A 27830-nucleotide genomic window follows, 5' to 3' on the forward strand; every position below is an offset into this window, starting at 1 on the left:
ATGTAATACCTACATTTGTACTATTTTTAACATTTTGTTACTGTAGCATGTAAGTCACTCGTTCATATGGAACTACTTTAAGTATGTTAGAAATTAAACACACAGCACTATAATAAAGGACAATGCAACAAATATGTCAGGGAAATGATGCATTGAAATTCTGACAAACCATTTGAAGATCATTTTTATGGTCTGAAATCTCTAGAACTGCATAAAGTAGAGACTTAGCTCCCCTACCTACTTACCTTTTGAGAACTAAACTGCTCAGAGACTATCAAATGAACATGCATGTTTGCTTTTCATAACTTAAAATTTCAGGGTTGCTTATTTTATTTCTGCTTTTGCTTTCTCTGGTTGTCATGATGCTGTCCCTTTAACTGCGACTGTTGCCTACCCAATCGCTGTGCATTGCCTGTAAAAGCATCACTTAAACAAACACTGGCACCATTGAAGCTTGTAGAAAATTGTAATCCTCTGTATCTGCTTTCATTGTATCTCCCCTATCAATTTCCAAACTAACCACAGACTATAGTAGGCGTGAGATGGTAAAAGAAATTTAAGGTTATCTTATCGTTTATTCATGAGAGAGAAAACTAGAGCCAAGTAAAGTTATGTGTGTAGGAATACTTTCCCTGAATATCTGAGTTAAATTCATCATGTTTCCATAAAACTAAGCAGTGACTCTTTATATCCATATTTAGTAGCTAAATTTCTGTATCGGTCATGTTGACTGAAAAAAATGCACAACCTAAAAGTTGAAAATTATATTTTATTTGGCGGACTTTCTGAAGACTTCAAGCCCAGGAGGCAGCCTCTAAGAATAGCTCTGAGGGACTACTCCGAAGAGGAAAAGGAAAAGCCATGATATAGAGGAGTTTTTGCAACAAAGACCCGGTAGTCGGAACACGAAAAGATTACTGTTAATTAAAGAAAACCAGGTATCTGAAGTTAAGGAATTTAGCGCTTTTGTGTATAGAAAGATGCAAAAGTCTGGGCTCATTGAAATCATTCCTTTGATATGCATGCACCTTAGCGTCCTAGGACCAGTATCCTGTTCTTTCCCATCCTGAGTCCCCTCAGGGCGCACCACTGGAGGCAGCGCTAGTGGCTTGATGGCTGTAACAGCCTTTGTTTACTGATGCAACAGGCAACATTTTTCATTCACAGTCATTCAGAGAATTAAACACAGCGTTTTAAAGGAAACCTTTTTAAATGTTAGAGATAACAATGCATTTTCAAGCGATAAATGTAAGGGTTAGACTCAAAATCTGGAGATGGAGGTTATTGTATCATGCGTGTTTAACCCCATAGAGTTAACTTTGTTATATTTGAACACTGAATTAAAGCCATTCTGGAATATTTATACTATCAAATACAAACTCTGTGAGGGCAGGGAGTTTTGCCTGTTTGTTCTCTGATTTATTCCCAGTGCCTACAATAGTGCCTGGCATATACAAATTGCTTAATAAGTATTTGTTGAATACGTGACTAAACCTTCTTGAAATGAATTACTAACGAGACAATAAATAGTCCTACTAGGTTTGCAATATGTATATTTGCCTAAGTTTTAGAAATTGCATTGTCTTTTCTCCCCCCATTGTTCTTTCCTGATTTTTAAAACCTCTAAAAGAATTTCAACTGATGAAGCATATTTTAAAATGTTTGGTTGACAATATTATTAAAGGTAGAGTAGAACCTATTTAGAATGGATTGGGAGAGGGAGACTGCTTAGAATTGGGTCACTTTCTTAATCCTTCCTCATGTACAGATATTGCAACATGCATGCAGTGTTTTTAAAAATGGTCTGTGGCATTCTTCTGCCAGTTGTAATAATGTGTAATACCTAAGGGTAAGATAAGAATAGACTGATTGTTTTAATTCTAATTGTCACTGTCCCATTTTTAGTTTTGCTTATGTTTGCATGGTATTTATAAAATCACACACATAGACACTCAATTTTTTAGATGTCCTAGATTCACAATAGGACACATGTATATGTATGCATATCAACTCAAGTAAGTATAAATGGGGTGTTTTTATTCTCACATTCACGGAGGAGTATAAGGCCAATAATTCACAAGAGAATGAATCATGAAAAGGTTTCTATATTATGTAATCCCAATGCTCATCATTGAGAAAATGATGCTAAAAATATCGCAGGCAATAGTCTTTTTGTGTTGTTTACTAGGATAGAAAATGTCTTCAGCATTAGCATTACTGTTATACTTTACATTTTTTATAAATAACACTATCTGCTGAACATAGGAAGTGGTTGGATCCATATATATAACTTTTAAATTCCATGATAAGAACTTACAAAAGGAAATGTTTCAAGATGATTTGGCTTATTTCTTGGTTTTTAATGACCGAAACTATGAATTGTTGCAACAAATGCATTTATTCCATTACTAATTGCAAATAGGATGGCTTCTTTTCCCACTTTTGTGTCTTTAGGCCTGTCAATATGCATATTTCCTAAAATTATGTAATATAATATGTGGTCTGGCATAATTGGGTCATAATATCCATAGCAAATTATTTCTATCATTTCATGAGTCCTCCTGTTTTTAGAACTATTAATAAAATTTTTGTTAATTTTAAACTGATTATCAATTACCAATAAAAATTGAGAAATTCCTTAATTAGATACCTGTGTGCATTAATAGTTTTCTGTAATGGATTTTTAAATGAACATCTGTCAACTGCTCCTTTAAAACTTCTGAATGCATCAATAGCTGCATTAATCCCTATTATAAAAATATAATGTCTGATAGGGTTTAGTGCACTGCAATGCACATTTCACTTAGTGTTAATATAGTATATTACCTATAAATAACATACAGAAGCACATTAAAATGTTTCATGATACTAGATATTAAAATATATTTAATACATCAATTTGAGACTGTATCCAGCAAATCAAATTGAGACTAGGAATTCAAAATTAATAAAGGAAATTGCAGATAAAAATTGGCAAATTATAAAGAAATAAAAATTCCCTAAATTTTTTCGGAAGAACTAGAGAACTGAAATAAAATGGCAGATTTCAGTGAATGAAAAATGATAAGCAAGGGCCGGAAAAGCAGCCAGAAAGATTGTTTCTTTTTTTGACTCTCTGTTTTAACTTGATATAAAGTCTTTTTAAATGCCTTTCTTATTTTTAAACCCTAGTCAAGCTGTTTCTTGTAGTTGGGTAAGTCTTAAGCCAGTTTGTAGTTGTGAAAACCCATTTTTCACATGGGCTACTTCATGCCGTCTGTAAACATAAATTCTCAGAGTTGGGAAGTCTTTTAGTCCAGTTCTTTCATGGACTGTTTAGATGTCATCTAATAAATCATAAATATGTAGAACTAAACTGGTGATCCATCTTCTGGATTAGGACCTCCAAGGATATGGAATTTACTCTCTCCTGAAAGCCATTTTTTTCCCCCAGAATGCTTTAATGGGCAGTTGTTAATGTTGATCTGGAAGTTGCCTCCCCTCCCTGTGTAATTTTATTTTTATTCTTGTTCCTCTCATCCAAAGAAAAACAACTTTAATCCCCTTTTCGCGTGATTGTTCTTCCCATGTTTAGGCATTTGTCACATCAAACCTTCTCCTCTCTGAAAGGACTTCTCTTCTTAATCCCAACGTCCTGAATCTAGATTGATAAATATTCTGATGTCCAGAGCTTAACACACAGAATATAGTATAAAACATACATTGTTCATAGAAGAATTGCACTTGAAAGCAGTATTATAACAAAGAGTAAATGATTACATTTTTGTGATTAGTAACAAATGTCTGTTTCTTTTTCCTTAACTACTGAATATAACGTTTTAAATCATTTTTATTACTTTTAGCTATCTTGTTATAATATTTTCCTTTATATATTTAATCGGTGGTGAACACTTTCAGAAACACTCTGGGTCTTTTAATTACAGTAGGTGTCTTGTTTAATTTACCTTTCATCTTAATGTAAAAATGCATATTAGATTCCAAGCAAATCTGTCATTAGTGTATTTAACAGTGTCGATTGTGCTAATTCTTTCGTTTAATGATTTTAATTTAAAACTGAGTCTTTAGTTAACATCCGTTTAATGCTTGGCTTTAATAAGTCCTTCTTCTTTCTCTTCCTGTTCTCTTTCTTCTTTTCTTTTCTCTTTGACAGTATTCCGTGGACTGACACGAAAAACTATTACCATTGTGCCTGGTATGGACTTGTTGTCCGGGACGTATATATTTGCGGTCCTGTTAGCATGCGTCGTATTTCAGTCTGGCGCCCAGGAGAAGAACTACACCATCCGGGAAGAAATGCCAGAAAACGTCCTGATAGGCGACTTGCTGAAAGACCTCAACTTGTCGCTAATTCCAGACAAGTCCTTAACCACTCCAATGCAGTTCAAACTAGTGTACAAGACCGGGGATGTGCCACTGATTCGAATTGAAGAGGGTACCGGTGAGATCTTCACTACTGGAGCTCGCATCGATCGAGAGAAATTATGTGCTGGTATCTTGGTGGACTCGCGTTGCTTTTATGAGGTGGAGGTTGCCGTTCTGCCGGATGAAATATTTAGACTGGTTAAGATACGGTTTCTGATAGAAGACATAAACGATAATGCACCATTATTTCCAGCTACGGTTATCAACATATCAATCCCAGAGAACTCGGCTATAAACTCTAGATATGCTCTCCCAGCGGCCATTGATCCAGACACAGGAACAAACGGAGTTCAGAACTACCAACTAATTAAGGTGCGTTTTAAAAATACTTTGTTGAAGAGAGCTCATTTTTTAAGGAATGAAAAAAAACAAAAACAAAAAAGGATCTCAGTGTACTTCTGATTTTGAGTAAGCCATCACCAGTTTTTCTTTTATTATTTTTTTTTAATTTGGGGGGGTAATTAGGTTTACTTATTTACTTATTTAGAAGAGGTACTGGGGATTGAACCCAGGACCTCATGCATTCTAAGCATGTGCTCTACCATTTGAGCTCTACCCAACCCCCACCACAGTTTTTCAAAGTTGAAGCAAAGCATAGTGTAGAAAATTTATCATTGCAGTTTTTTCCATTTGCAGGGAGTTTATGAATCTTCACTTTATGTATATTCGTTTTCAAGCAGTTGTTTGCGTTGCCATTAACAATCTACTATAGGGGTCAGACCAGGAGCTCAGCCCTGCTGCTTACAAATCAATAACTTACCCAATATCTTGCTTTTAATCTGTCTGGGCATGACTCTGCTTCAAACTTGGTCTAAAGAAGCAAATCTAACCATTAAGAATCAATCCACAAACCTATCCATTTTTCTCAGAGATTATTTTGGACAGAAAGCTCTATCTTGCCATTTGAAAGATGCCAAATAAATTTATTTGAGGGGTGAATTGGACATTTTTCTTACTAGCATTTCTACACATGTATAGAATAACATGAAAAATATTTTTCATGCTGATTTCAAATGAAGGTAAGATCTTTAAGCATCTCTTGAGTCACAAAATTAGGTTAAATTTTAGCTGGGTGTTGTTAGTGTTAAATATTTTCATTTTGTTCCATTTCTTTGAAAACACAGAACATTTGCTGTAAAGGGTAAGTAAGTTTTTTAGCCAAAGTTTTTCGCTTAACTTGAATAACCTGTTTTGGTTTGATTTGGGTCTTGGGGTGGGGAATGCAAAGGGAAGAATAGATAGAATATTTGATATTCTTTGAAATATGTTCAGAGGGACTGCATTTATCAAGTGAATGGGTGATTCTTTTTTAATTACCAATCTGTTATGTGGAAAACTCAGATTTGGGCATGTGAAATAGTACAATGTGCTTGAATTATTTTGGCAAATGTGGAAAAGATCACGTGTGCAGATATAATATAGATGTAGTCGAGGGATTTTCAAAGTTTTATGAACATTTTCTGACTATTCACTACCAGATTATGACTATCATAATGACCAGTGTTAAACAAGTATTCAAAGAACACATAAATAATATATTTTGATGTATATCATCTGGGGGTTTTAGCCTGGAGGATGTGTAATACTGGAAAACTTCTCAGATGATACTGATATGTTGTGAAGATCTGTTTGTTTATAAATACATTCAGGAATCAAACTCTGCAGATCTTTTGAGTGATTTCAACTGAAATACAAATTTGTATGTGAGTATAAGTAGCTAATGGGTTACTTCCCTTTGGTATAAAGAGAGACATTAGAATATATATTAAGGCTGAGTTAAATTCTGCAGCCGCCATCTTTTCTTATTGCAATTAGTATTTCGTTATAATTGTGCTGCTGTATAATTTCTTATGAAAAGATACTCAATGTGAGCTCAGAACAAGAGATTTTTACTCCAAAAGACTGTTAGTCCACAGAACACTTTTCTACTTTAGCTTGAGTTATAAAGGGAGGTACAGAGATTTTTACTTTACACGGTCAAGGAAGTTAGGGCATATTTTAAGTGTTTTCCTCTTATACCTACTCCTTTTGTTGTTGTTCTTGTTGCTATAAATGGAAAATGGATTTATGTGTCATTTTTTCAGTCAAGCTGTACTTTGTAATGCCTAGTGAATTAGGGTCTGGGTTGTCTTTCATTTTTGAGGTCATTCCATATAGATGCTCATTGGAAGTATGTTCATAGCTTCTTTTCATAAAATAGATAGTTTCTTCTCTTGGGGAAAAAAAAAATAAGTAAAACACAGAAAAAGGATGGGTGATTTATAAATGAGCATTTTTAGGTAAGGTCCCTGCAATGGTGTCTCCTTATCTGATGAAATGGAAAAATATACAGGAGTCAGAAAGAAATACATCACAATTTTGTGCTTACCACTGACTAGACAAGCTACCTCCAGCTTAATCTTTCTGACCCTTGGTTTCTTCAATCATAATGTGAGGAAGATGATATAAATGTCACAGGGGTAGAATTGGGAAGAATAAGTACTAAGTAGAGGGAAGATACACCTGCATAGAAGATTTTTGGAGATACTTTGAAACATTTGACTTATTAGAAATGTGAGGCTTATCACTTTAAATAGTAAGTTGTGTAGCAGAATGGATACTATTTCTAAAGTAACACTGTCCAATAGAACTTTTGGCAGTTATGATGGAAGTTCTATAATCTGTGGTGTCCAATATGGTAGCTACTGGCCACATGTGGCTATGGAGTACTTGAAATGTGATTAGTTTTACCAAAGAACTGAATTTTTAATTTTACTTAACCTTAAATCTAATAGCCACATATGGTAGGTGGCTGCCATATTGGACAGCGCAGTGTAAACAAAGAAAAACAGTTTATTAAGAAAATAAAACTTGACAGATTAAAATGAAAACGGGACCTTACCAAATTTAAATTAGGAATTAGTAATAGGATCTCTCCACTCAACTGTCTTGACAATTGTGTTATTTTGAAATGCAGTGTTTTACTAAAAGAATAATTTTGTCATGTATCCCTCAGGGCAGCTTAACAAACTTTCAAGAAATTTCTGATTTGTCTTGAAAGCTGCTTAACAAATTCAAATAAAACAAATAAACCTACTAGCATAATTTAGGTTTGTTAAGTCTGTTTTCATTTGAATTTCTTTGAAAGGTTGTCAGCAAGTGACAGAAAGACAGGCTGACTAGAGAGGTTCTTAGATGAGTCTTAGAAATAGACACGCTCTAAAATTTCATTCTGTTTTAGAATGTGTAATAAGCCAGAAGTGAACTATATGATGTATCTAAAGTACTTGGGCATTTGTATGACCCCATGGGCAAATACTGTCTTGACTACTTGTTAAAAATAATGCCTACGGAACACGGAACATAGCCCCGGGCTTGCAGAGGGCTGTGACATAGGTTAATGAGCGCACTTTGACTTACAAGAAGGTCCTACCATGAAGGTGGTATGTATGCTGGGGGGGATAGGGAGGTTAAATAAAAAGAAAGAAAAGAAACATGTTATGATTCATTCATAAACTTTAATAACTGTTACAATTTGAAAGTACATAGACCAACCATAATAATTTATTTTAAGATACCATCTATACTGCAGAATAGGATGAGAATTTAATTAATAATAGCTTGTTCCGTTGTTGTTGAATAGACAAGAGTAGCAAAATCACAGTTTATCTTAAGTAAGGAAATATAAAATTTATATGAAAACTTCAGATAACAAAGGGAGAGAGGGGGAGATAAAAAAATTCTAGAGAAAATTAAATCAATTTGAACGTGAAAGTGTCTTGCTATCGACAATTCTATATTAATTAATTTAAGATAATTAACTGAAAATAGAGGCATTAGATAAATGTATCAATATGTATATAATAAAAAGTACCATAAGACAAAACATACAATATTGATCTTCAAAACTTTAATATTTATTTTAATTTATGCATTTTATGGTATTAGGTGTGCTTTGGCATAACCAGTAATAATAACCACTATTATTCCACATTTTAAATATTTGCAAAATGCATTTCACAGTAATAATTTATTTTGCTTATGATCATATGACTAGTAAATAATAGAATTGGTAACCAGAAAAAGGTCTTCTGACTCTTAAATTTGACTGACAGACAGAAAGACAGTTAAATAACCTTGAGGGTGGGGATCACAGCAAGTGCATAATTTAACAAGAAGGAAGAAGAGGGGAAAAAAAAGAAAAAGAAAGAAGAAAAACAAGAAAGTGAGGAATGAACTAATGACATAATTATGCTTAGTACAAAGAAAATTCTGTTAAAATAAAACTTACCTGTGTGACCTTGGCAAGGTTAATTTTCAACTTTTTGAGAGGTTAAGTTACTCTAAAAAAAAATCATCTATAAAGGTTTTCAATGTGAATTGCCACTTAAAAAATTATCCAGAAGTGAAATCTTCCATTTTCCCTGTTTCAAGTGAAGACATACTATAATGAGAATTCCCCATGATATTTGGATATAATTTCCCTTAATGTGCACTACCTGTGCTAAAGATGTATAATATATATATATATATATATATATATATACACACACACACACCTGCATATACACACATGATGTGTATGTGTTTATATATGCCATTTTAATATATTATATATCATAAATATATTATTGTATTAAATGTTATTAAATAATATATTTTAAAAATATATATTCTATATAGTATATAGTATACACTATCTATACACTTATCTTAGTGTACACTATATATATATATATATATATATATATATATATTTATCTGCATCTATGTACCTTCTGTCTATATCTATATCTATATCTATACCCCATTGAACCCTTGGAGTATTTGACAGAGTTGTTGTCCACGAGTAGGATATTACAATGTCTCTTTAACTTTCACTTTATTATTCTGATAGCCTGTTATTTATAAAGCTTTTTTTTCCTTTTCTAAGTCTCGTTGTCAGAGAGGCCAGGAGTTTCACAAATAGAGATATACTTCAAGCACCCAGTCTGACTCAGGATATGGACATAAACCACAGGGTCCTACTTCTTCCCATGGTTGGAACTCAGAGGAAATTATTTTGTGTAATGATATTACATGTGTCTTCATTTTCTGCTTCAGATTTTCATCTTCCTTTACATATATCAGCAGTAATATTTCTATAATAGCCCAGTGACAGCGTGTTGATTGGTTCCCTTGAGGCAGGCATGACAATGTTTCAAAGGTTGACTGTGCCGACGGAGCATGAAGATCAAGTTTTTCTCAGACTGGTGATCCCACTCAAAGCCCTGACACATTTTTGCCTATCCCATAAAGCATCTTCATCTCTCCCATCAAGCTCGGTACAAAATTTTAATCTTGGACAGAGTATTTTCACATAATCAAGATTTGGGCCCTTGTTTCTATTTTATTTAAAGCAAGATAAATTTGGTTTTACTTTTAAAACTAGATGAGAACTAAACATCTCCCTTGTTGATCAAGAGCTTGGATTTACACAACCAAGATTAGACTTAGATTTACTTTGAAATCTGGGATTAGAAGATTTAAATTGTGAAAACTTCATCTACCATTAGATTTGGTAATCTTGAATACAATTTCCAAGAATGAGACATTGAATAATATATTGTGGAGACAAAGAGCAAGCAGACTTTATGATTCTGAAGGAATTAATATTTCTTTAACATATGTAGCCATAGTTCAAAGTAATGTGTAGTATCAGAAGTGAATAAAGATTCATTAAAGCCATTGCAGGCATAATATGCTATAACATGGAGGAGGGTATAGCTCAGTGGTAGAGTGCATGCTTAGCATGCATGAGATTCCAGGCTCGATCCCCAGTACTGCCATTAAAATTAATAAACCTAATCCCCCCACCAAAATATGCTATAACAAACAGTGTGTTTAACTGCTTTTGAAAGCATCGTTGCCTCTAAAAAGTCTCAGAAGAGTTTGAATATAGTGATTTCCTCATTTTTCAACTATAACCTGAAGTTTCCTTTAGAATTTAAGGTTTAAGATAACTTGATTTTATATTCTCTGAATACTGTGATGTGCAGCTTAACATTTTTGATCTGTGTTAAAAAGCAAAAGAGATGACAATCAAATGCTAATGACTGTTAGGTCCCAGAGAGCTGGGGGTTATTATCAGAGTGCACCTCCAGTGGGGAAAAGTGACAACATAAAACTCATTCTCTTCATAAATGGACCTTTATTAATGCTGTCAGGTCTTATTAAAATGAGAGTGTGACACTAATAGGATTAAGTAACTTTTGACTTCATTGCTATTATCAGAGTCCTGGTTAATATTCATAGTCCACTAATGCCTTTCATTAGACACATATGTTATTAGGAGTTTCCATAAAACACATGCATGTAGGACACTTTATATAGCTCAATTCTAAAATTTGTAAATCGAGACTCTGAGGAGCAAATATGTCCCCAAGTTTGATTAATTTACTCACATTCTGCCCTTTGACCTGATTATAGCAACTGAGAAATACTGCAAAATTTTATGTTGATTATTATTGGGCACAGGTTTATTGATCTTTATTCTATTGTTCACTGTATCTAGGTAAAAAAACAATTTGATGCTTACTTAATCTTGTGCATGCCAAAAGGAATGACTAAACTCTAAATAAATATATGTTTACAAAAGACAAAATTATTTGGTATAGAACTCCTTAATGAAAACATGAGGTTTGGTTATACAGATCTACTTGGTTCCCATAATTCTGATCGATGCTAATAATCTAAGATAATAAATGTCCCAATGTGGGTAGTTAGTTCAGCATAAATCATTCTTTTTGTCTACACTGCTTTATACCGACTATATAACAACACTCTCAGTGAACTAAAGTATGATCTTTCATTCACTCTTAGACCAAAAAAATATTGATGGATTGGTAAAGTTTTTGTACCAGAGGTGGTAACTTCTTGCTCAGAGGTGATGATAAAAGCAATAAGGTTCATTTTGGGGGAAAATTCCTGACTTTGATTTAATTTGATCAATAAAATAATTCATATAGCTTTATGCTTTCATCAAGCTTTATGTTTTTATGTAAATTTGGGTGAGTTTTTGAAGAATTATTCTTCAGCAAAAAATATAAAATATATGAGAAAAGTAGTTCTCACTTCAAAATCAAATACCAAAGAAATTAATATTCTCCCTTTGCAATTATCAGCTTATAGTCATCTTCATTAAAATCAGTAAAAAAGTGTGAATAATTGAGTAGCATAATACATCAACTAAATTGCTTTGACCACAAATTAAATCTTAGTATGTATTTGTTGAGGTGTCTTTTACTTTCTGAATGCAGGTAGAAGATAACAGAGGAAGGAAAGTATTAGGTTCAATTTAATTGTAAAACACAGAGCTTAAATAACTGTTTTTGAAATGTTCTTTATACATCGGTCTTTTGCTTGCAGAAGTTAATATAGCTCCACCAATATTATTCTACAAATATGTGATAACAGGTTTTATCCATAAAATGTTAAATAGTCATTACTAAAGAGCTCAGTGCATCGGAATAGAATATCCATGCGCATGCACACAGAAATCTCTATCTTTTAGCAACTAAAACAATAAAACTATGCTTGTCCATGTATTTTTCATTTGCTATGAAATGTAAGATGTAATTCTAGATGAACCTTCATTAAAAAACCTATTTTTTTAATGCATTGAAAGAATATTTAATGGTATGATATGTTAATTGCTGCATGTTGACATCTGTAAACTTGCAGGTAAACTAAGAAAAGTAGGGCAAAGTTATATAAGAGGAAATACATATAAATGACCTTTTGAAAAAAGTAATTTTAAACTTTGTTTCATTAAACAAAACAAAGAATTTAAAAGTCGAATATTATAAAATGAAGTTTGGGGTTATCTAACCTAATTTACATTTGTCCTTGAGATCTCATTTAATCAGGAATTTTATTTTATGGAGAGTGTTCTCATGAACATTTCTCATCCTTTTGCTTATTTTGAATATAGAAGTCCATTATTTTAAGCTTCTTCAATAAAAGGAAGTAAAATTCTAAAGAATGGAGCACTGATCTACTAAATATTTTCTTAGTTGTAACAGTAACTAATACCTTAGTCTAATTCCAGTCACCTAAATTTAACATATATTTAATGAGTGCCCAGTGTACAATGTCTTGAAGGATAAAAATATGTTTGAAAAATAGTCACTGTCCCCAAGGAGCTTAATAAGAGGCATTGCAGGGAGTATATTTTTATACTAATGATAGTAAGGAGGAAAACGTATTTATTATATGAAAAGAACATTTTATCTTGAATTGGTCATTCTGCCACTAAGAACATGGAATTGTTTTTAAGTCTTCATATCTTCAGAAAAGTAAAAATTTCTAAATCTACTTTTAGTAGATTTTCACCCAAGACTTTCATTAATTTATGATATTTTATTTTTTACTAGATCTGCAATTATTGCAGTGATACTTTCTGCCGATGTTTATCTGCAAAACAGTTTTGAAATTGGAAATAAAATCTTTTTGATGAACATGCTGTTTCCTATGCTAATGGTGGTAATTACATGAGCCTTTCTATAACCTTAATTCTCAAACTTGTTATCTATGCCTTCAATTCCTCTCCCATATAATGGAGAAAATGAAAACCATCCTTATCTAACAGGCAGGGATATTATAAAAAATGAACGAAATAAGAAAAAGATACAAAATTTGCTGAAGGCCTTGAAGAAAAGTGTTCTAGAAAGAATAGTTACTGGTTCTGCACTACAGTTTAACTGTATAGTCTTCCCAATTTTTTTTACAATTATCCTTTATTCTCTTTAAAAAGCTTATTTTACCACCTAAACTTTTCATACATATTTTATATATGTATGCAGAGAAAAATATGACAACATGATTCTCTTTCTCAGTCAATGCCACTGACTCCATGTTTATTTCTGGCCCTAGTTCAATTTAAAACAAACAAAATACCATTTACCTTCTTTAGCTTGCCTCTTGAATCAAATGCTTCCTTCTCTTCATTTGTCTTTGCCTCCTCCTGGCCCTCCATATGACTCTTGATACTGCTAATGTGAATACTTTCTCATACACAGCTTCTACCATCTGGAATTGCTTTATTTACATCTCATTCATATGCCATTTTAAAAAATAAGATTTCTTATCTTGTCTTTTCTCACAGTTAAGGCTTTTCCACTTTCTTCTTTCTTTCCTTGTAAGTCAGTCACAATTATTATTATTATTTTTTTTTTTGCAGTGGATTCCCTAGGAGAGAGATGTAATGCTAAATTTGAATTTTTTGTCATTCTAAATTAAATGGGTTTTAAATATCATTTTTCCAAGCAGGAGATTTGCTAGAACTTTCCTTTCACGGAAACTAGTATGTTTTCCTGGTTTATGAACGGGTCATTATAGTCTCTGAGGACAAGAGTTTGCTTAGAAGCATCTACTTAAAAGTAGCTTGGCTGGGGACAAGGAAAGCTTTGCTGTCAAAAAGGAAAATAATGAAGTAAATAGCTAACAGAAGAACAAAGTGATGCTCTAAACAACTCAGGTATGCATAAATAAGAAACCGAATTTAATGGATTATAAATAAATTAAAAACTGTAAAACTCTATAGGTTACTTTTAGTTGAATAGTGCTTTATTTAAGTCACTGAATGATTGTATGGATGAATATGAGAGCGCATATAGCTGTCAAAGGGCTGGAAATATAATCATGTTTAGTTACAAATTAATGAGTATTCAATTAACTCAGATATTCAACTATCTTCAATAAATAAATAAATATAAAATGAAGGCTACTTATGTTTGTTGAATACACAGAAAGATTGTAAGTTCTGATGTTGCTTTTTATATTCTTGACTTTACTTAGTGGTATCACACTGCTTTTTCTCTGAGGACTTAAAGATTTAACAGTTTTCAGGAGGCATTTAAACCTTTTAATTTTACTGTGAGGGAAGTGATTCCTAAAAGGATCAGCTACGGAGCCAAAACATCTCCTTCAACACCTTATATCCCCCTAAAATACATCATTATCCTAGCATTCAACCTAGTCTAGAACACTCTAAGTTGAAGAAGTAGCGATGACCGTCCTTTCATTTGCAAGCCCTTGGAGACCATTGTCATGGTATGGGAAAGCCCCTTTAAATAGATATACTCATGGGACTAGAAAAGTGAAAATTTCCTCATTGGGAAAAGTATATATAGCACTTCATTGAAACACTGTTGGCTGGTTTCTATATAGGCTGAACTAGTTTATCCATCTGTAGCTTTTAGGATTCTAGACATTTCTCCGAAATCCATCTTCTCCAGAAAACCCATCTTGAGTTTTCAGGCATATTTAGGTGCCTGGAGTTTTGCTTTAGTCCTTCAAATGATACTCAAGATCAAATACCTAAATGGTATAATGAAAGTACTTTTATAAAGCTAGAGGTCTCACATAGAAACCCAGCTTATTTATTAATCACGCAGAATAGCTAATTAATAGAACTGAAGTTTTAATCCTTTTAACTCTTAGAAGTCTGATTTTTTGGTTATTTATTTATTAGACATGACTTCTTGAATTATATTTGTCTATACAAATATAATTACATGGCAAATTTAAGTAAAGTAATTAAAAAATTTTCCCCATTTGTTTTGTTTGATGTTTTGTAAATAGTGATCTCATTTTAACTATGTTTGGTCTTCTGTAATCTAGACTATTGAAGGTTTGAGGCAAAAAATTGACTCCTGTCTGAGATAATGTTCTACATACCTCACAAGTTAGTGGCTGGCTTTATTTGGGTATTGATTAATGTAAGAATAGCATTTTACCAAGTAACCTCCTGCTTTTACCAGACAACTGTGGAATTTGGTGAAGCAATAATTTTTGAGTTCTTTTTTCCCCTCACTTTAAGGTATAGTGTATTAATTAGATATGGCTGTAAGTAAACATAAACTTATTGTCTTACGTAGCCTCAAGAATTATTCCAGAGTACTTTTATACTTTGCTACACAGTTTATTGACAATTGTTTCATCTGCTGTGGCTGTTAAGCTTTCTTTAACTTGTGATTGTGCCAATGAGTTAGTGATAGTTGATTCACCGATATTTGCAGTGCATTGCCACAATGAATTATTGATAATTCTTTTTACTGACAGCAGCTTTTGTGTTAGTGTGATGTTGAAAGATTTTTTTCATTGTTTTTCCCCACAAAAAAAACTGACTGCATAACTCTGTGCTTTCACACAAATAACTGGATTTGCTGTCCTAGTTTCAAGTATCATTAGTTTCTTTAAAAGATAGCTGCTTATTTTGATTATTGTTTAGGCAAAGTTTGTAGTTACTTTAAATATTGTTTTCTCAAATGATTTTCACAGAGAGTGGACAAACGGTTTGACCTGTACAGTTCACATTCCATTTGTAGATTCAAAAAGGAATTATCTTTGGGTGCCTTACATACATCTTTGGGTATATTTTTTACCTCTACTTTATGCTCATCTGGTTTTCTGTTTACCTATTTTTGTTGTATAAAATGAGAAGAACTATATAATTTATCCCCCAAATAAGGAAAATTATGAAAGTGAAAGGGGGTCTCACTTAAGTCACCATCAGAAGGTATATATATACATATATAATAAATATAAATTTAATATGGATTAAATATATTTATAAATACATATAAATATAAATGTTCATATATGCATGATATATATTCTGATGGTAATTTAGGTGCCCAGATCCTATTCTAGTCAAGCTAATTATTTTACTAAAGATAAATTTAAATTCTTCCCCTCACCCCAGAAATATTCTATGTGAATTAACTCATGGAACCAGATATGATGGAGAATTCTATTTTAAAAGTCAATTGAGCATGATCATCATCATCACCGATCTTTTATATGACATTATTCATAAAAAGTGATGTAATTCAATAAATTGGTAAACACATTCCAAGTGTGTTTACTTTGAAACTTGCGTTTCTTAGAGATAGCTTGAATATTTTAGCTTACTTCCTAATAAAAATAATTAAATTACATTCAAATACCTAGTTAATACAGTTAATAGCAATTGCTACAAATGTAAATAATTCTGGTGATAATAAAAATTAAGTTAAATACAAAGTGAGGTAAAGAGTTCAGTTAGTTTAATAATCCAATAGTTTAATAGTATACATTTGATTTTAGAGTCATGCAGTTTTAAAATGCAAGTTGTTTATTATTAGATTCTTTGATTTTGTATTTATTAAGTATATTTCTTCCACTGCTTGGCAGTTTACCAAATCACAAACGATTTTGATCAGAGAAAAATGTCTTTTTCAGAAATTAAAACCAGTATTTACTAAATGTTTACCAGTCTACTGTCATTGATAGGATTTTACTATATTTCAAAAATATATATCCCAGTGTTGTCAGATTTTTGAGAAATTGTGATTACATTAAATTAGTTTGATAATCAAAACATAACTTCAAAGTCTATCACCTGAGTACCGCCTTAACATTCAAACTTCTTGTGCATGATATTATGTTCATGAAACTAGAGTATAATTCTGTATAAACCATTCATTCTAAACTGTAGTCAATACTTTGTTATTCCATAGTTAATATTCAAATTTGAGTAAATCATCTTTTCCTGTTGCAATGATTTTTCTTCAAATACTTAAGAAATACTACCTAGAAAATTTCTATTTCAGCGAATGTATATCAAGACTCTCAGATTGTACACCTGAAACTAATGCAATATTTTAAATCAACTATACTTCAGTTAAAAAAGTAGACTCTCAGAAGGCATTTTTGTTTCAGAAAGCATTCTTTAATTCCAGAATTATTCATGGAATTGGGATACATTTAATCTTTATTAGGTGTTTTTTCCTGTTATTAGTAAACTCCCTTCTTTAGTTCAGATCACTGTTGTAGCATCCTTGTTCTTGGTTTTCATTACATATAGAGTATTTTACAAGGAGCAGCATCTTCTAAGAAGATAGGTCAAAGCAAATTGGTGTATTTATTTACAATAGTAGGGATTTTTAGAGGGAATTTCAAATTGGACTTTGTAGGTATCACACACCTCAATGCATTGGGCATCATTGATGAAGAGGTTCCTTTTGTAACAATTTATTCTGATGTAGCTACATTCACTTTGAAGACCTTTTTGGTAGTTGTATATGTTTCCTTAAGCCATTTTTCTTCTAACTATTGGCTTACTGAGGCTGTGATAACATACAGAGGCTCTGGATACCTACAATTTTAACTTCTGCTTTGATTTCCAGAGGGGAAATATAATATTATACTGGCTTTGACATATAAGACATTTACATTAATTTTTAGTCAAGATAAATTATTTTCTTATTTTTACTACACTCTTCAATTATCATACTTTAATCATAGTAACTTATTAATACTACAGAATGTATTTGTGAACATTATAGTTTGGTACTCGATTTTAAGAACATTTTAATCAAAAAAAATCTTATCAAGACATGTGACTTTCCAAATAGAACATACAATATTTTCCTGTTACATTTAAGCCTGTACCTCTCTTTGTCCCATTCATCCCACCCTTTTAAACTGAGACTTGTAGAGGCACAAGAGCTGAAAAGACCTTTGCTTATTTATGACCTTACTTGGTAAACTTTAATTAATGTAGGTCTTTAAAAAGGAGATTAAAACCCCCAAAATGTCCCAGTTCAAAAGAGTGTTAAACTAAAAATTCCTTTCTACTAACTTTATCCTTTGAAGCATTTATTTTCTAATCCTTAATTGTCAAGAATTGTCATATCTTTTGACATTTATGACAGCTCTTTCAGTAGAATAAGGAAAAGGCATTGTTTCAATAGGTAAAGGATGAACTAGAACAGCTTTCTGGTAGACTGAAGGTAGTGATAATTCTGCTGGCATGCTCTTGTTTTTTCCTGCACTGTCCCCTGGATTATCCATTATGACTCAATATGATGCAAATTAAGAGATGTCGTGAGACATGGAAAATTTCTTATATTTTGTCGTAAACTTATGTCTACTGAAAGTATATCAGTAAATCACTAAGAGAATGACATTATAGTATTGTGAAAATATCTATAAAAACCTGGTTATTTAAACCACTGTGGTTTTTCCTATGATATTGTCACAGGTCAAGTATACTCACCATTTTTATTTAAAAAAATAATAACTAACACTAGATTTAAGATAACATAAGTGGAAAATAGTTGGATTTTTTTCATATCAGATCAATAGAATAATGTCTTCTATGTATAAATAATGTTTCCCATGTGTTAAGTTTTTCTTTGTCATCTATAGCTTTAACTCTGATTGAATAAGAACATGTCTTGGAAACTGACTCAACACTTGACTTTGAAATTTTAGTTGACAACCAAAGATCAACTGAGGAAATCAGGACCTTCCCAGTTCTATAGTCAGATGGTCTGATCATTAGACACTAGTTGGATTCACTTAAATTGAAATATTGTATTTTAAGCATGTATTGATTTTACTACCTATAATTTCAAGTTGTTGTGTAAATCCTGGAACTTCCATTGGTGACAAATAGAAATTAGTTTCCTGCTATTATGGCCTAGCATAAAAATGAGCAAAGTTAAAAGCTTCTCCTCCTAGAAACATTTAAACCACTTATATTTTCATAAAATTAGGTATTACTTATTGGTGATTTCAAGATTATTAAAAGTTTAATTAACCACAAGATAAGATAGTCTGTACAAAAATATGTTTCTAGTCAGCTTACTGGCATAGAAAAGTGATGTTTGTACAAATGATTTTAATGTACAAGTGTGATTAGTTAATTTCCATTTATATTTCTGATTCTTTTTTGATGAATTTATTTGCCAGACACTACAAGTATAATTGTAGTCATACTGATTTCAGAGTAAAGCTTTTTATTTAGATATAATGTAATCCTTTCCTTTTAAGATTGTCATTCTCAATCCTGTTGGCCCAGGGTTTCTCAACCTTGGCACTCTTGACATTGGAGCTGGACAGTTCTTTATGGTGGGATGAGGTAGGACAGGACTGGGGCTGTCCTGCGCATTGTAGGAAGTTTCTCACTATACCTGGCCTCTGACCACTACGTCCCAGTAGCAACCCCCTGCCTAGATGTGACAACCAAAAATATTTTCTTAGTTTGCTAAATAGTCCCTGTGTGGGGGAGGGGCAGGGTTGCCTCAGCAGATAACTACTGCTTTAGCCAACCCTTCCTAGTGTGGTACGAGCAGGCTTTGTCCTTTTTAGTAACTCCAAATGTTACGTAGTTAGATAAGTGAGGGCACCAGGCAGATTGGTAGAGGAGAGGGAGGACGGTCTGGAAGATGCCATTCCGCCCACTTCCAGCATAAAGGGACTTTACTTCTAAATGAGTGCCAGCAAGAAACCACTTAGAACCTGACAGCCTCAACTGTGTGGTAGCAGAAAGGACTTAACCAGACAGGACCCAGTGTTCATCGTATAATTAACATTGCGGTTTAGGCTACCCCTTTGGGTTTTTCTGTGTACACCAGGGGTAAGGACATGCGCAAAGGGACAAGAGCCGTCAATCAATCAAAAGAGCACATCTAAGCGAGGGTATAAGAGAAAGAAGAGGAGACAAAGAACACCACAATTCCTCCTTGAATCAGCCTCCCACTCTTGGAGGCTTACTCTTCTTTTCCTAAATAAATCTTTTAAAATATTTTTCCTACACAACCCTTTCTGTCTCCCATCTGTAAATCTTATCTTTCCGGTAAGACAAGAATCCGGCTCTTAATTTTTCTGTTTCTTTTTTGGGTAACACAAGGACAAGTCAGGGTGTTTTGAACACTTCTCCAAACCTTCAAATGATGAGCACTTCCAGAGGAGAAAATAACTTAACAAGTGTTTAAACAATAAATGCAATTTGAACAGTTTCTTAAACCTTAGGGATTGTAAGTAGAAAAACATTAGCACACCCTAATCCTTTGATAGAGATTTTATGAAGTAATCGTGCTTTTTATAGTTTGCAAAATGTCATAATTAATTTTTAGTGTTTCTTCTCTGTGGAACTGAAGGGGAACACCATGCTAAATGATAAAGCAGAGCAGCTTGAGTGGTGGTTTTCTTCTAGTTTCAGGTGGGAGAAACATTAATTATGCAAGGGTATTTCAATATTTATTTTGTTTCATTGTATATCAAGAAAAAACATTTATTATTAACACTAACAGAATCTTAACTTATGCAATGAATCCACTTTATAAGTTGAATATTTATGTTAATTATCTGTGTCCTTTGCCAACTTAATTTCTGATCTTAGAATAAAAATTAGGAGGATAATATTAATATGTATGAGTATTTTTGTTTGTAAAATGTTATAAATTGTTGGAGCTCAGCTAGTAAAGAAAGGTTTATTCTTTTCATTACTAAAATCATTATTTTTCTATTTGGATTTCATGGTGGTATAAGAATAATTAGTAATGTTAAAATACTAAACTTTGCAAAAACTGTTTGTTATTCTTAAGTTTAAGAAAGGATAAAATTAACACCTTCTAGTATTGGACAAATTAAGAACTAATTGAAGATACAGTATATGGATGGAACACAGTTTGCATTGTTGTTTGATAACACTAATATGGCTGCCTTGTTAAAAGAAGCATTTATTAAGCCAATGTCTTTATTAATGAGCTTATGTATGGCCAATTGTTCTTATCTCTTAAATTTTATAATTTTTTTCTTTCAGTATTGTTGGGCCTGAAAATATATTTTGACCCTATGCCTATAATAATTTTATCTAAAATGCTATTCATCGTTGAAAATGTCTATCCTTTCATGTGCGAAACTGGGACCAGTTTGATTCAGCTTGTCATTGACTGGGTCTGTAAAGAACTGACTAACTTAGTAAGACCAGAAGTTTCAGTTGTTTGATTGATTGACATAGTTACTAGATGTCACGGCATACAAATACTGGTTCACACTTTCAAGGCATCGCTTTAATTAATTATGGAGAACTTTTATAAACATTACTATTCTCTGGGTAAGGGTTAGATATTATAGTCTATTGATGCTCTGATTAAAGAGTGTGATTCAATGCACTTGAGGAAAAAAATTACTAGTACTCTGAAAATATCATTGTCTCTCCTAATTCAAACTGATCCCAGGAGCAATCTAAATCACTCCTGGCATCAGTGCCAGGCATAATGTTTGCTGATATTAAATACTTGTAGTAAGTTTGAGTAGATTAAGACTGTTAAATGTATAAACACAGTAATGCTTATAGAACACTGGTGACTTTTTTCCTGTTGAAGAGCTGCTTTAAGATGACACAATTTTTCTTTTATTAGAAGGTAGTGGCAAAAATATTTTTGTCATATACTATGCTGATAAATAACTTAGATAGCAATAGTTTATGTATTTTAGCTTTCAAAGTGAATAGATATTAAAATTTATCTTGACTTTGTTGGTTCCTTTTGTTTATGTAAAAAATACCTACGTTGCCCTGTGGAACTGGTAGTGCCAGTGATATAGAAGAGTATCCTTCAGAGGATGAAAATTACTACAATAATCATAACCATGATGAATATGATGAGGATAATGGCAATGATGATGATGATACTGTTGATGGTGAAAATAATGAGTTTTCTAGTGATGATCACTTATTTGATGATAAAAAATGGTACTCATGTATTGCTTGACATCAGAGAGGTTTGGGCTTCATGTCTCCATCTTGCTCAAAGTATGGACAATAATAAAGAATCAGAAATATTTCAGAGGACATAATACTTCTTTCTAAAATAGAATCAGAAAAACACTTAGGGAAATGGGAATGAGTTCCTCTTCCCCTTCAGTTACACAGGAAAGCATGGGTCAGAGGTAAGGTCTTTTTAATGCCTCAAGATATATCCCATGGAGTCAGTACCAACTGGGTAGACCTTGGATTATGAAAATAACTTAGACTATATAATAGCCTCACCTGGAGCTTTCTCTGATTCAGTGGACAACATACTCCTCTCTGGGCATGGCCTAATATTGTCTGCCCTGCTTTTTTTTGTCTCTTTAATATCTCTTATCCCAGATGCATATTAGAACTATCCCATGCCACCACTTCTTGCCCACTCTTACCTCCAACAAAAAAGAGTATGCATTTGAGTTAAAGTCTAGTCTGTAGAAAGCCATGTCTGAGATTTCCAATCCTTCACCTTCATTAGGGAAAAAAATATTCTTTTGGTCTGTTTGAAATGTGCAGGGGAAAAAAAGACCCATGTTTGCTGCCTCTCCTGTGCCATCCTCCAACAAACCCTACCCCATCTCCATGAATATCTGACTCTGTTGTGCTACATCCTACCTCTCAAAAACCAGATCACTGAGATATCCGGTACATTCATTAACAAATGAAATATATTTGTTACATACATATATATGTATATATCATCCACAGGATTTGGCTGTTCACCTATGGTACCATTAGCATTAATAATTTCCAATTATTCAATATGGCTTTGATTAGAATGAGCCATCTCTGATTAATCATTGCCCATTTGAAACTCCATTTGCCCCCAAAAGCAAAGGATTTGCACTATTCTTGCAATGATTACCCATTTCTTAGAGAATGTAATCCATGGACAAATTTGTCATTGACTAATTTGCCACCATCTTTATTGGGATATCCAGTTAATCAATAGTTGGACCCCCTGACACAGAAGAAATGGCCTTCCCATATAATATAGAAACTGAAATCTTCTTTTGGAAAAAAGGAGATTTCTGGGCTTTGAGGAATAACTTCAACGGAAATTGGTTGAGAACTTTTCACAATTCAGAGGATAGAACCAATCAGGGTTATGACTGCTCAAGAAGCTCTGAGACTTAAAAGATAAAATGTCTTCATGATACCTTAGATTTTGTAACAGTATCTCCTCTCAACCCCTGGACTTACCTTATCTACTGACTGTCTTTACCTGAAGTTTTCCCTGACACACTGGTCTAGAAGCATCTTGAATTTTATGTTCCTGATATTAATAAGCAATCAAGTTTGCAAGAGTGTCTATTAATGAAAGATCATTTTTTCAATTTTTTGATGACTTATTGTTTTATATGGTTTGACCTGATCATGAATTTTAATTAAAATTAACCAGTAGATGGTTACCTTACTTTTTTTTAAACAATAGCTTCAGGTGAAGTATGCAGCCACATAAAATGCACTTGGATTTTCTTCTATATATACTTTTTTAAAAGAAAAATTTAAGAAAGTCTTCTGGGAAATATAAAATACTTTATATCAATTATTTAAAAAGAGTGATGATAAATTCCATTTTGAGAATTTGACCCATCTTTATGTATAGAAATAATGGCTCTTTGTACTTTAGATGGTATTTCTTTGCTTTCTTTTTTCAATAAATATTACTCCTTAGAGTAGTAGAGTAGATTTGAACGGAGCAGGGAAGAAACCTTTTTGCCTATGGCTCAATGGGGATCAAGAAACACAGTTTTTTGTTTTGTTTTTGCTCTTTTTGGATAATGATTACCTGATGATTCTCTCATGCCCAAGGGCTCTCCATAGTACAAGAGTTCTTGCCAGCATCAGTAAGGCCTCCCTTTTGAGAGATAACCTTAGTTAAAATTATTGAACTCAAAGTCAAGAGACGTGACTTTCAAACACAGCTCTGCAATAAACTAGCTGTGTGATCACAAGCATGTCACCTAGCCTCACTGAGTCTCACTGTGCTTTTTGTAAAAGGAAAGAAGGAAGGCTAGGTGATGTCTGATGTCCCTTCTAGCGTGAGTGGCACATTCAGTGAGTCAATGCACTGTATTCACGCTTTCTTATGAAAACTGGCTCATCTAACTTGAGCACAGGAGAAGCAGCTGCTAAAAAGAGCTGATTAACAACAATTAGGAGTGACATTTCATTTGTTTTGCATGTCTTTTCAATTAAAAGCAGTTAGTGATTAAAATCACATGCTTGAAAATATATTCCTTAAAAGAAAATATTTTCAAATAAAATGTAAAACACTAAAATCTCTGGGATCACGTCCAATTTGTATTTTAAACATTTGCCTAGTATTAAAGAGATTTTTATTTTTTTATTTTTTATGTTACAAGGCATGCTTAGTCTTTGCAAGTGTTAGAAACTGCAGAAAGTAGAAAGAGAGACAGTAGAAAATGAACAAGTAAGAAAGAGAATGCTGAATTATACATACTGGTAAAAATGATTGGTTTCCTCCTAGGATGTTACTATAATGAATCAGATTATGTCTTTAGTTTCATTTATATATCTCCTATCTAGTCATTGGTTTTAGATTTTCCCCTTTTTTCTGAAAGTCAAAATCTGGCTCTTCCAAACTAAGTGAAGAATAGACTGAAAAAATGGAAACCTGATGAATGGATTTGTTTCAACATCCATCTGTTCTCATGGATAGAACCACCCTGACATCTTCAATTAAATAACCTTTGTTCCAGGTCATAACATGAGTTTAAGTGAACATCTTAAGATGTTTCAAGCTGAATCCTTATCTCAAACAATATAATCAAGTAGTTTGATTATTCTCCCAGTTAGAGGACACAGAATAGTGACAATGACACATGGCCACAAAAAATAGATAATATTTATCATATAGCATCAAAAATATGGAAGCAAAGGAGGAGTATCCTTTAAGACAGAACTTACTATCAAGACTCTATCATTTCCAATGACCTTCCTGAGTACCTACTTTTTTGACAGAGAGGTAAAACAAATACACCATTCCTAGTGTTGAAATCTGATTGTTTCATCAGGAAAAAAAAAAGTCAGTGGAAGGAAGGAACTAACATTAAAAAAAGGAGAATCATATGCTACAAATATCATTGTTCTTCTACTAAATAGTCTTTGCTAAATACCAAAGAGGAAAAATAAACATGTGATATCTTAAACCTTGTGCATGGCTTTGCCAAAATTAACACCACTGCTATTAGTATTTTAATGTAAGTTCATTTCTTCCAAAGAGAGTTGGTACTTTCTTAAATACATGACTCTCCTTCTCATAATATAACTTTAAAGTAAGTAGGGACTTGATGACTTCAAGGTTATTGTCAAATATGTGACTAACAGATCAAGTCATTATGCATATAATCCATTTTTTTATTGTATTTCCCTTGACATTGCTACAAATGAATGCTGAAAGCAGTGTTCTGGAAATAGTGCATAGAATCTAAATGACATCACCATTTTGAATATTTCAGAAACAATTACTATTTTCTCCAATAATTGTAGGCAGCCTATAAACAAACCAATAAACTTTTCAAAGGAATTAAATTAATTTATTAAAGTACCCATTATATTTGTATTGAGAACGTTAAATTTATTTCCCTACTATTTTCTAAGACAGCCATATCTCTGTAATTTTATCCATTTGAAACTATGTCCTTGCATTTCTCTGGCTCAAAGATGTATCAGTAAGAAAAAAATGAAAAAAAAAATTTCAAAAATCTGGCTGGTTCTTGGTAATTCAAGCAGTGGTAAAGCTCAGAAATAAATTTTTAGTCTTTCCCTCAGTATTCCTCGATCTACAGAGTAAACAGCTTTTATTTAATCAGTTTTAGAATCCAATCTCTTTGGAACTATTTTTAGTACTTACTGGCACTGTATGCATTTTCTGGGCAACTGTACTAGATTTATAGCTCTGGAAGTGCTGTGTTATTTATTACCTTCCAATAGGCAATGAAGTGGTGTCTTGCACATGCATATGTCAAAAGTGTTAAAGTTTAGTACAATGGTTCAGTTAATTCTTTCCCAGAACAATAGGCAAAAAATAGCTTTTAATTTGGCAAGGAATTTTCCATATTCATTTTTTTTCAAAAGAAAAATACTTCTCTTAGGAATTTCATAGCCAATACCAACTTTCTCTTCCTTGATTTTACAAATCCCTACAAAGAATTCATTCATGTCTCAGATGAGCTTAATAACATCTTGCTTATTTTGTGATTATTGTCCTGGATTTGCAAATTCAAAGATTATTTTTGAATTTAGGATGAAATATCACAAATGAGATTAAGTGTTTTGAATTACATGAGGTTATTAGAAAGTCCATAATTTTTTCTTAACCTGAACTGGAATAGGCAGTTTTGTGTATTTGAGATCAAACTAGTTTAAGATATTAGAACCAAAAATCAACATATAATGTTTTGCATCCATTTCATATAATATGTTGTTTTCTTCTCTGGGTTTTTTTTTTTTTTGTCTATTTGTACATATGTGTGTTGACAGATGTAGGGTTTTGTGTTGTATGAGTAGTACACTTACCACACTAAGTACTTGTCATTATTTCTTTTGAAAATAAAGGTTTACAACTAGGTTATAAATTTTTACCAGAGATTGATATGGTAGTTTATTATATCCCCAACAGAAAACAGTAGTTGTTTTGTAAAATAATTCTGAAATTGTTTTCTGGACAATTTACTTGAAGTAAAAGAAAAAAAACAAACTAAGTCAACCATTACAGTGTATGCCTATGCCCACACAGACTGAGAATTAAAAGAAAAGAACAACAAAACTCTGCCCATTCTCTTTTTGTCTTTTAAAATAGAAATTAGCCTTTTAATTCATGCATTCATTCATCTAACAAATGCTTATTTCGTGAGTTCATATATGCTGGGTGCTGTGTCCTTAGAGATTGTACATGTAAACGAAGCTTGGTGCCATTTTATCCTACACTCACATTCATTAATGTAATCCAAGCTCAAGTAAATTATCAAGAGATACACACATATGAGTGATAGCTAGGGCTCTCACCAGAGGATGACCATTTGGGAGAAACAGTCAAGGATTTTCTCTGGTTGTTTGTCCTTGTAAACAAGGGGAAGTTTTAAGAAGACGTAGAATTCAGGATACTACACGTCAGTTATCCCCAACTTCTAGCTTTCTTTTTTGTATATAGGACATATCTATGCTAAAGTTAGTGAGGTGCTGAGTTAAGGAGCCATACATCTTTATTTCCCCTTTTCACCTTTCCCATTGTTCTCATGTCATTGTCTAACCTATGGCAAATGGCTTCAGGTATTTTTATTGCTCATGTGGCTTTGAGTGTCAGTTGCGGTAACTGACACGGGGTAGAACTAATGTTGGATCCATGTGTTAGTCATTCTTTATTCCTGAAGGAGAAAAGCTAGAGGAACAGCCTTGGAATAGTCATCAATAATGATTGTAAGGTCATGTTGGTACCACACTTTGGCACCAAACTTAGATATCTGGCCAAAACTTTGTTCAAAAGTATTTATGACTTACGTGTGGGCAGCTCCTCTTCAAATTTCTTGGGCAATAAGCAATTTAAATATGGAATGCAGCAAGTCATTTGTAGAGATCTAAATATTTGAGTGGGTGGTAGGCACACAATCACCTGACTGAACATAGATTTTTATTAAAGAAAATATGACATCTTAGAACAGTACTCCAATAGAACTTTATGTAATAATGAGCAAGTTCTATATCTGCGCTCTTCAATGTGGTGGCCACTACCCACATGTAGCTATAAGAACTTATATGTGGCTAATGAGACTGAGGTACC

The 27830-nt window shown here is 32.8% G+C and overlaps 1 protein-coding gene across 1 annotated transcript in view; it reads left to right on the forward strand.

Moving 5' to 3' along the window:
* The first annotated feature begins 4153 nt into the window (after positions 1–4153).
* PCDH11X (protocadherin 11 X-linked) overlaps positions 4154–27830 on the forward strand; it is a 545261-nt gene continuing 521584 nt past the window's right edge. Inside the window, exon 1 of the mRNA XM_031671543.2 lies at positions 4154–4734. Within this exon, the coding sequence (XP_031527403.1) occupies positions 4195–4734 (540 nt within the window). The 5' untranslated portion in view covers positions 4154–4194. The remainder of the gene's footprint in view (positions 4735–27830) is intronic.

This window comes from Vicugna pacos, chromosome X (assembly GCF_048564905.1).
Source record: "Vicugna pacos chromosome X, VicPac4, whole genome shotgun sequence".
NCBI classification, from domain to species: domain Eukaryota; kingdom Metazoa; phylum Chordata; class Mammalia; order Artiodactyla; family Camelidae; genus Vicugna; species Vicugna pacos.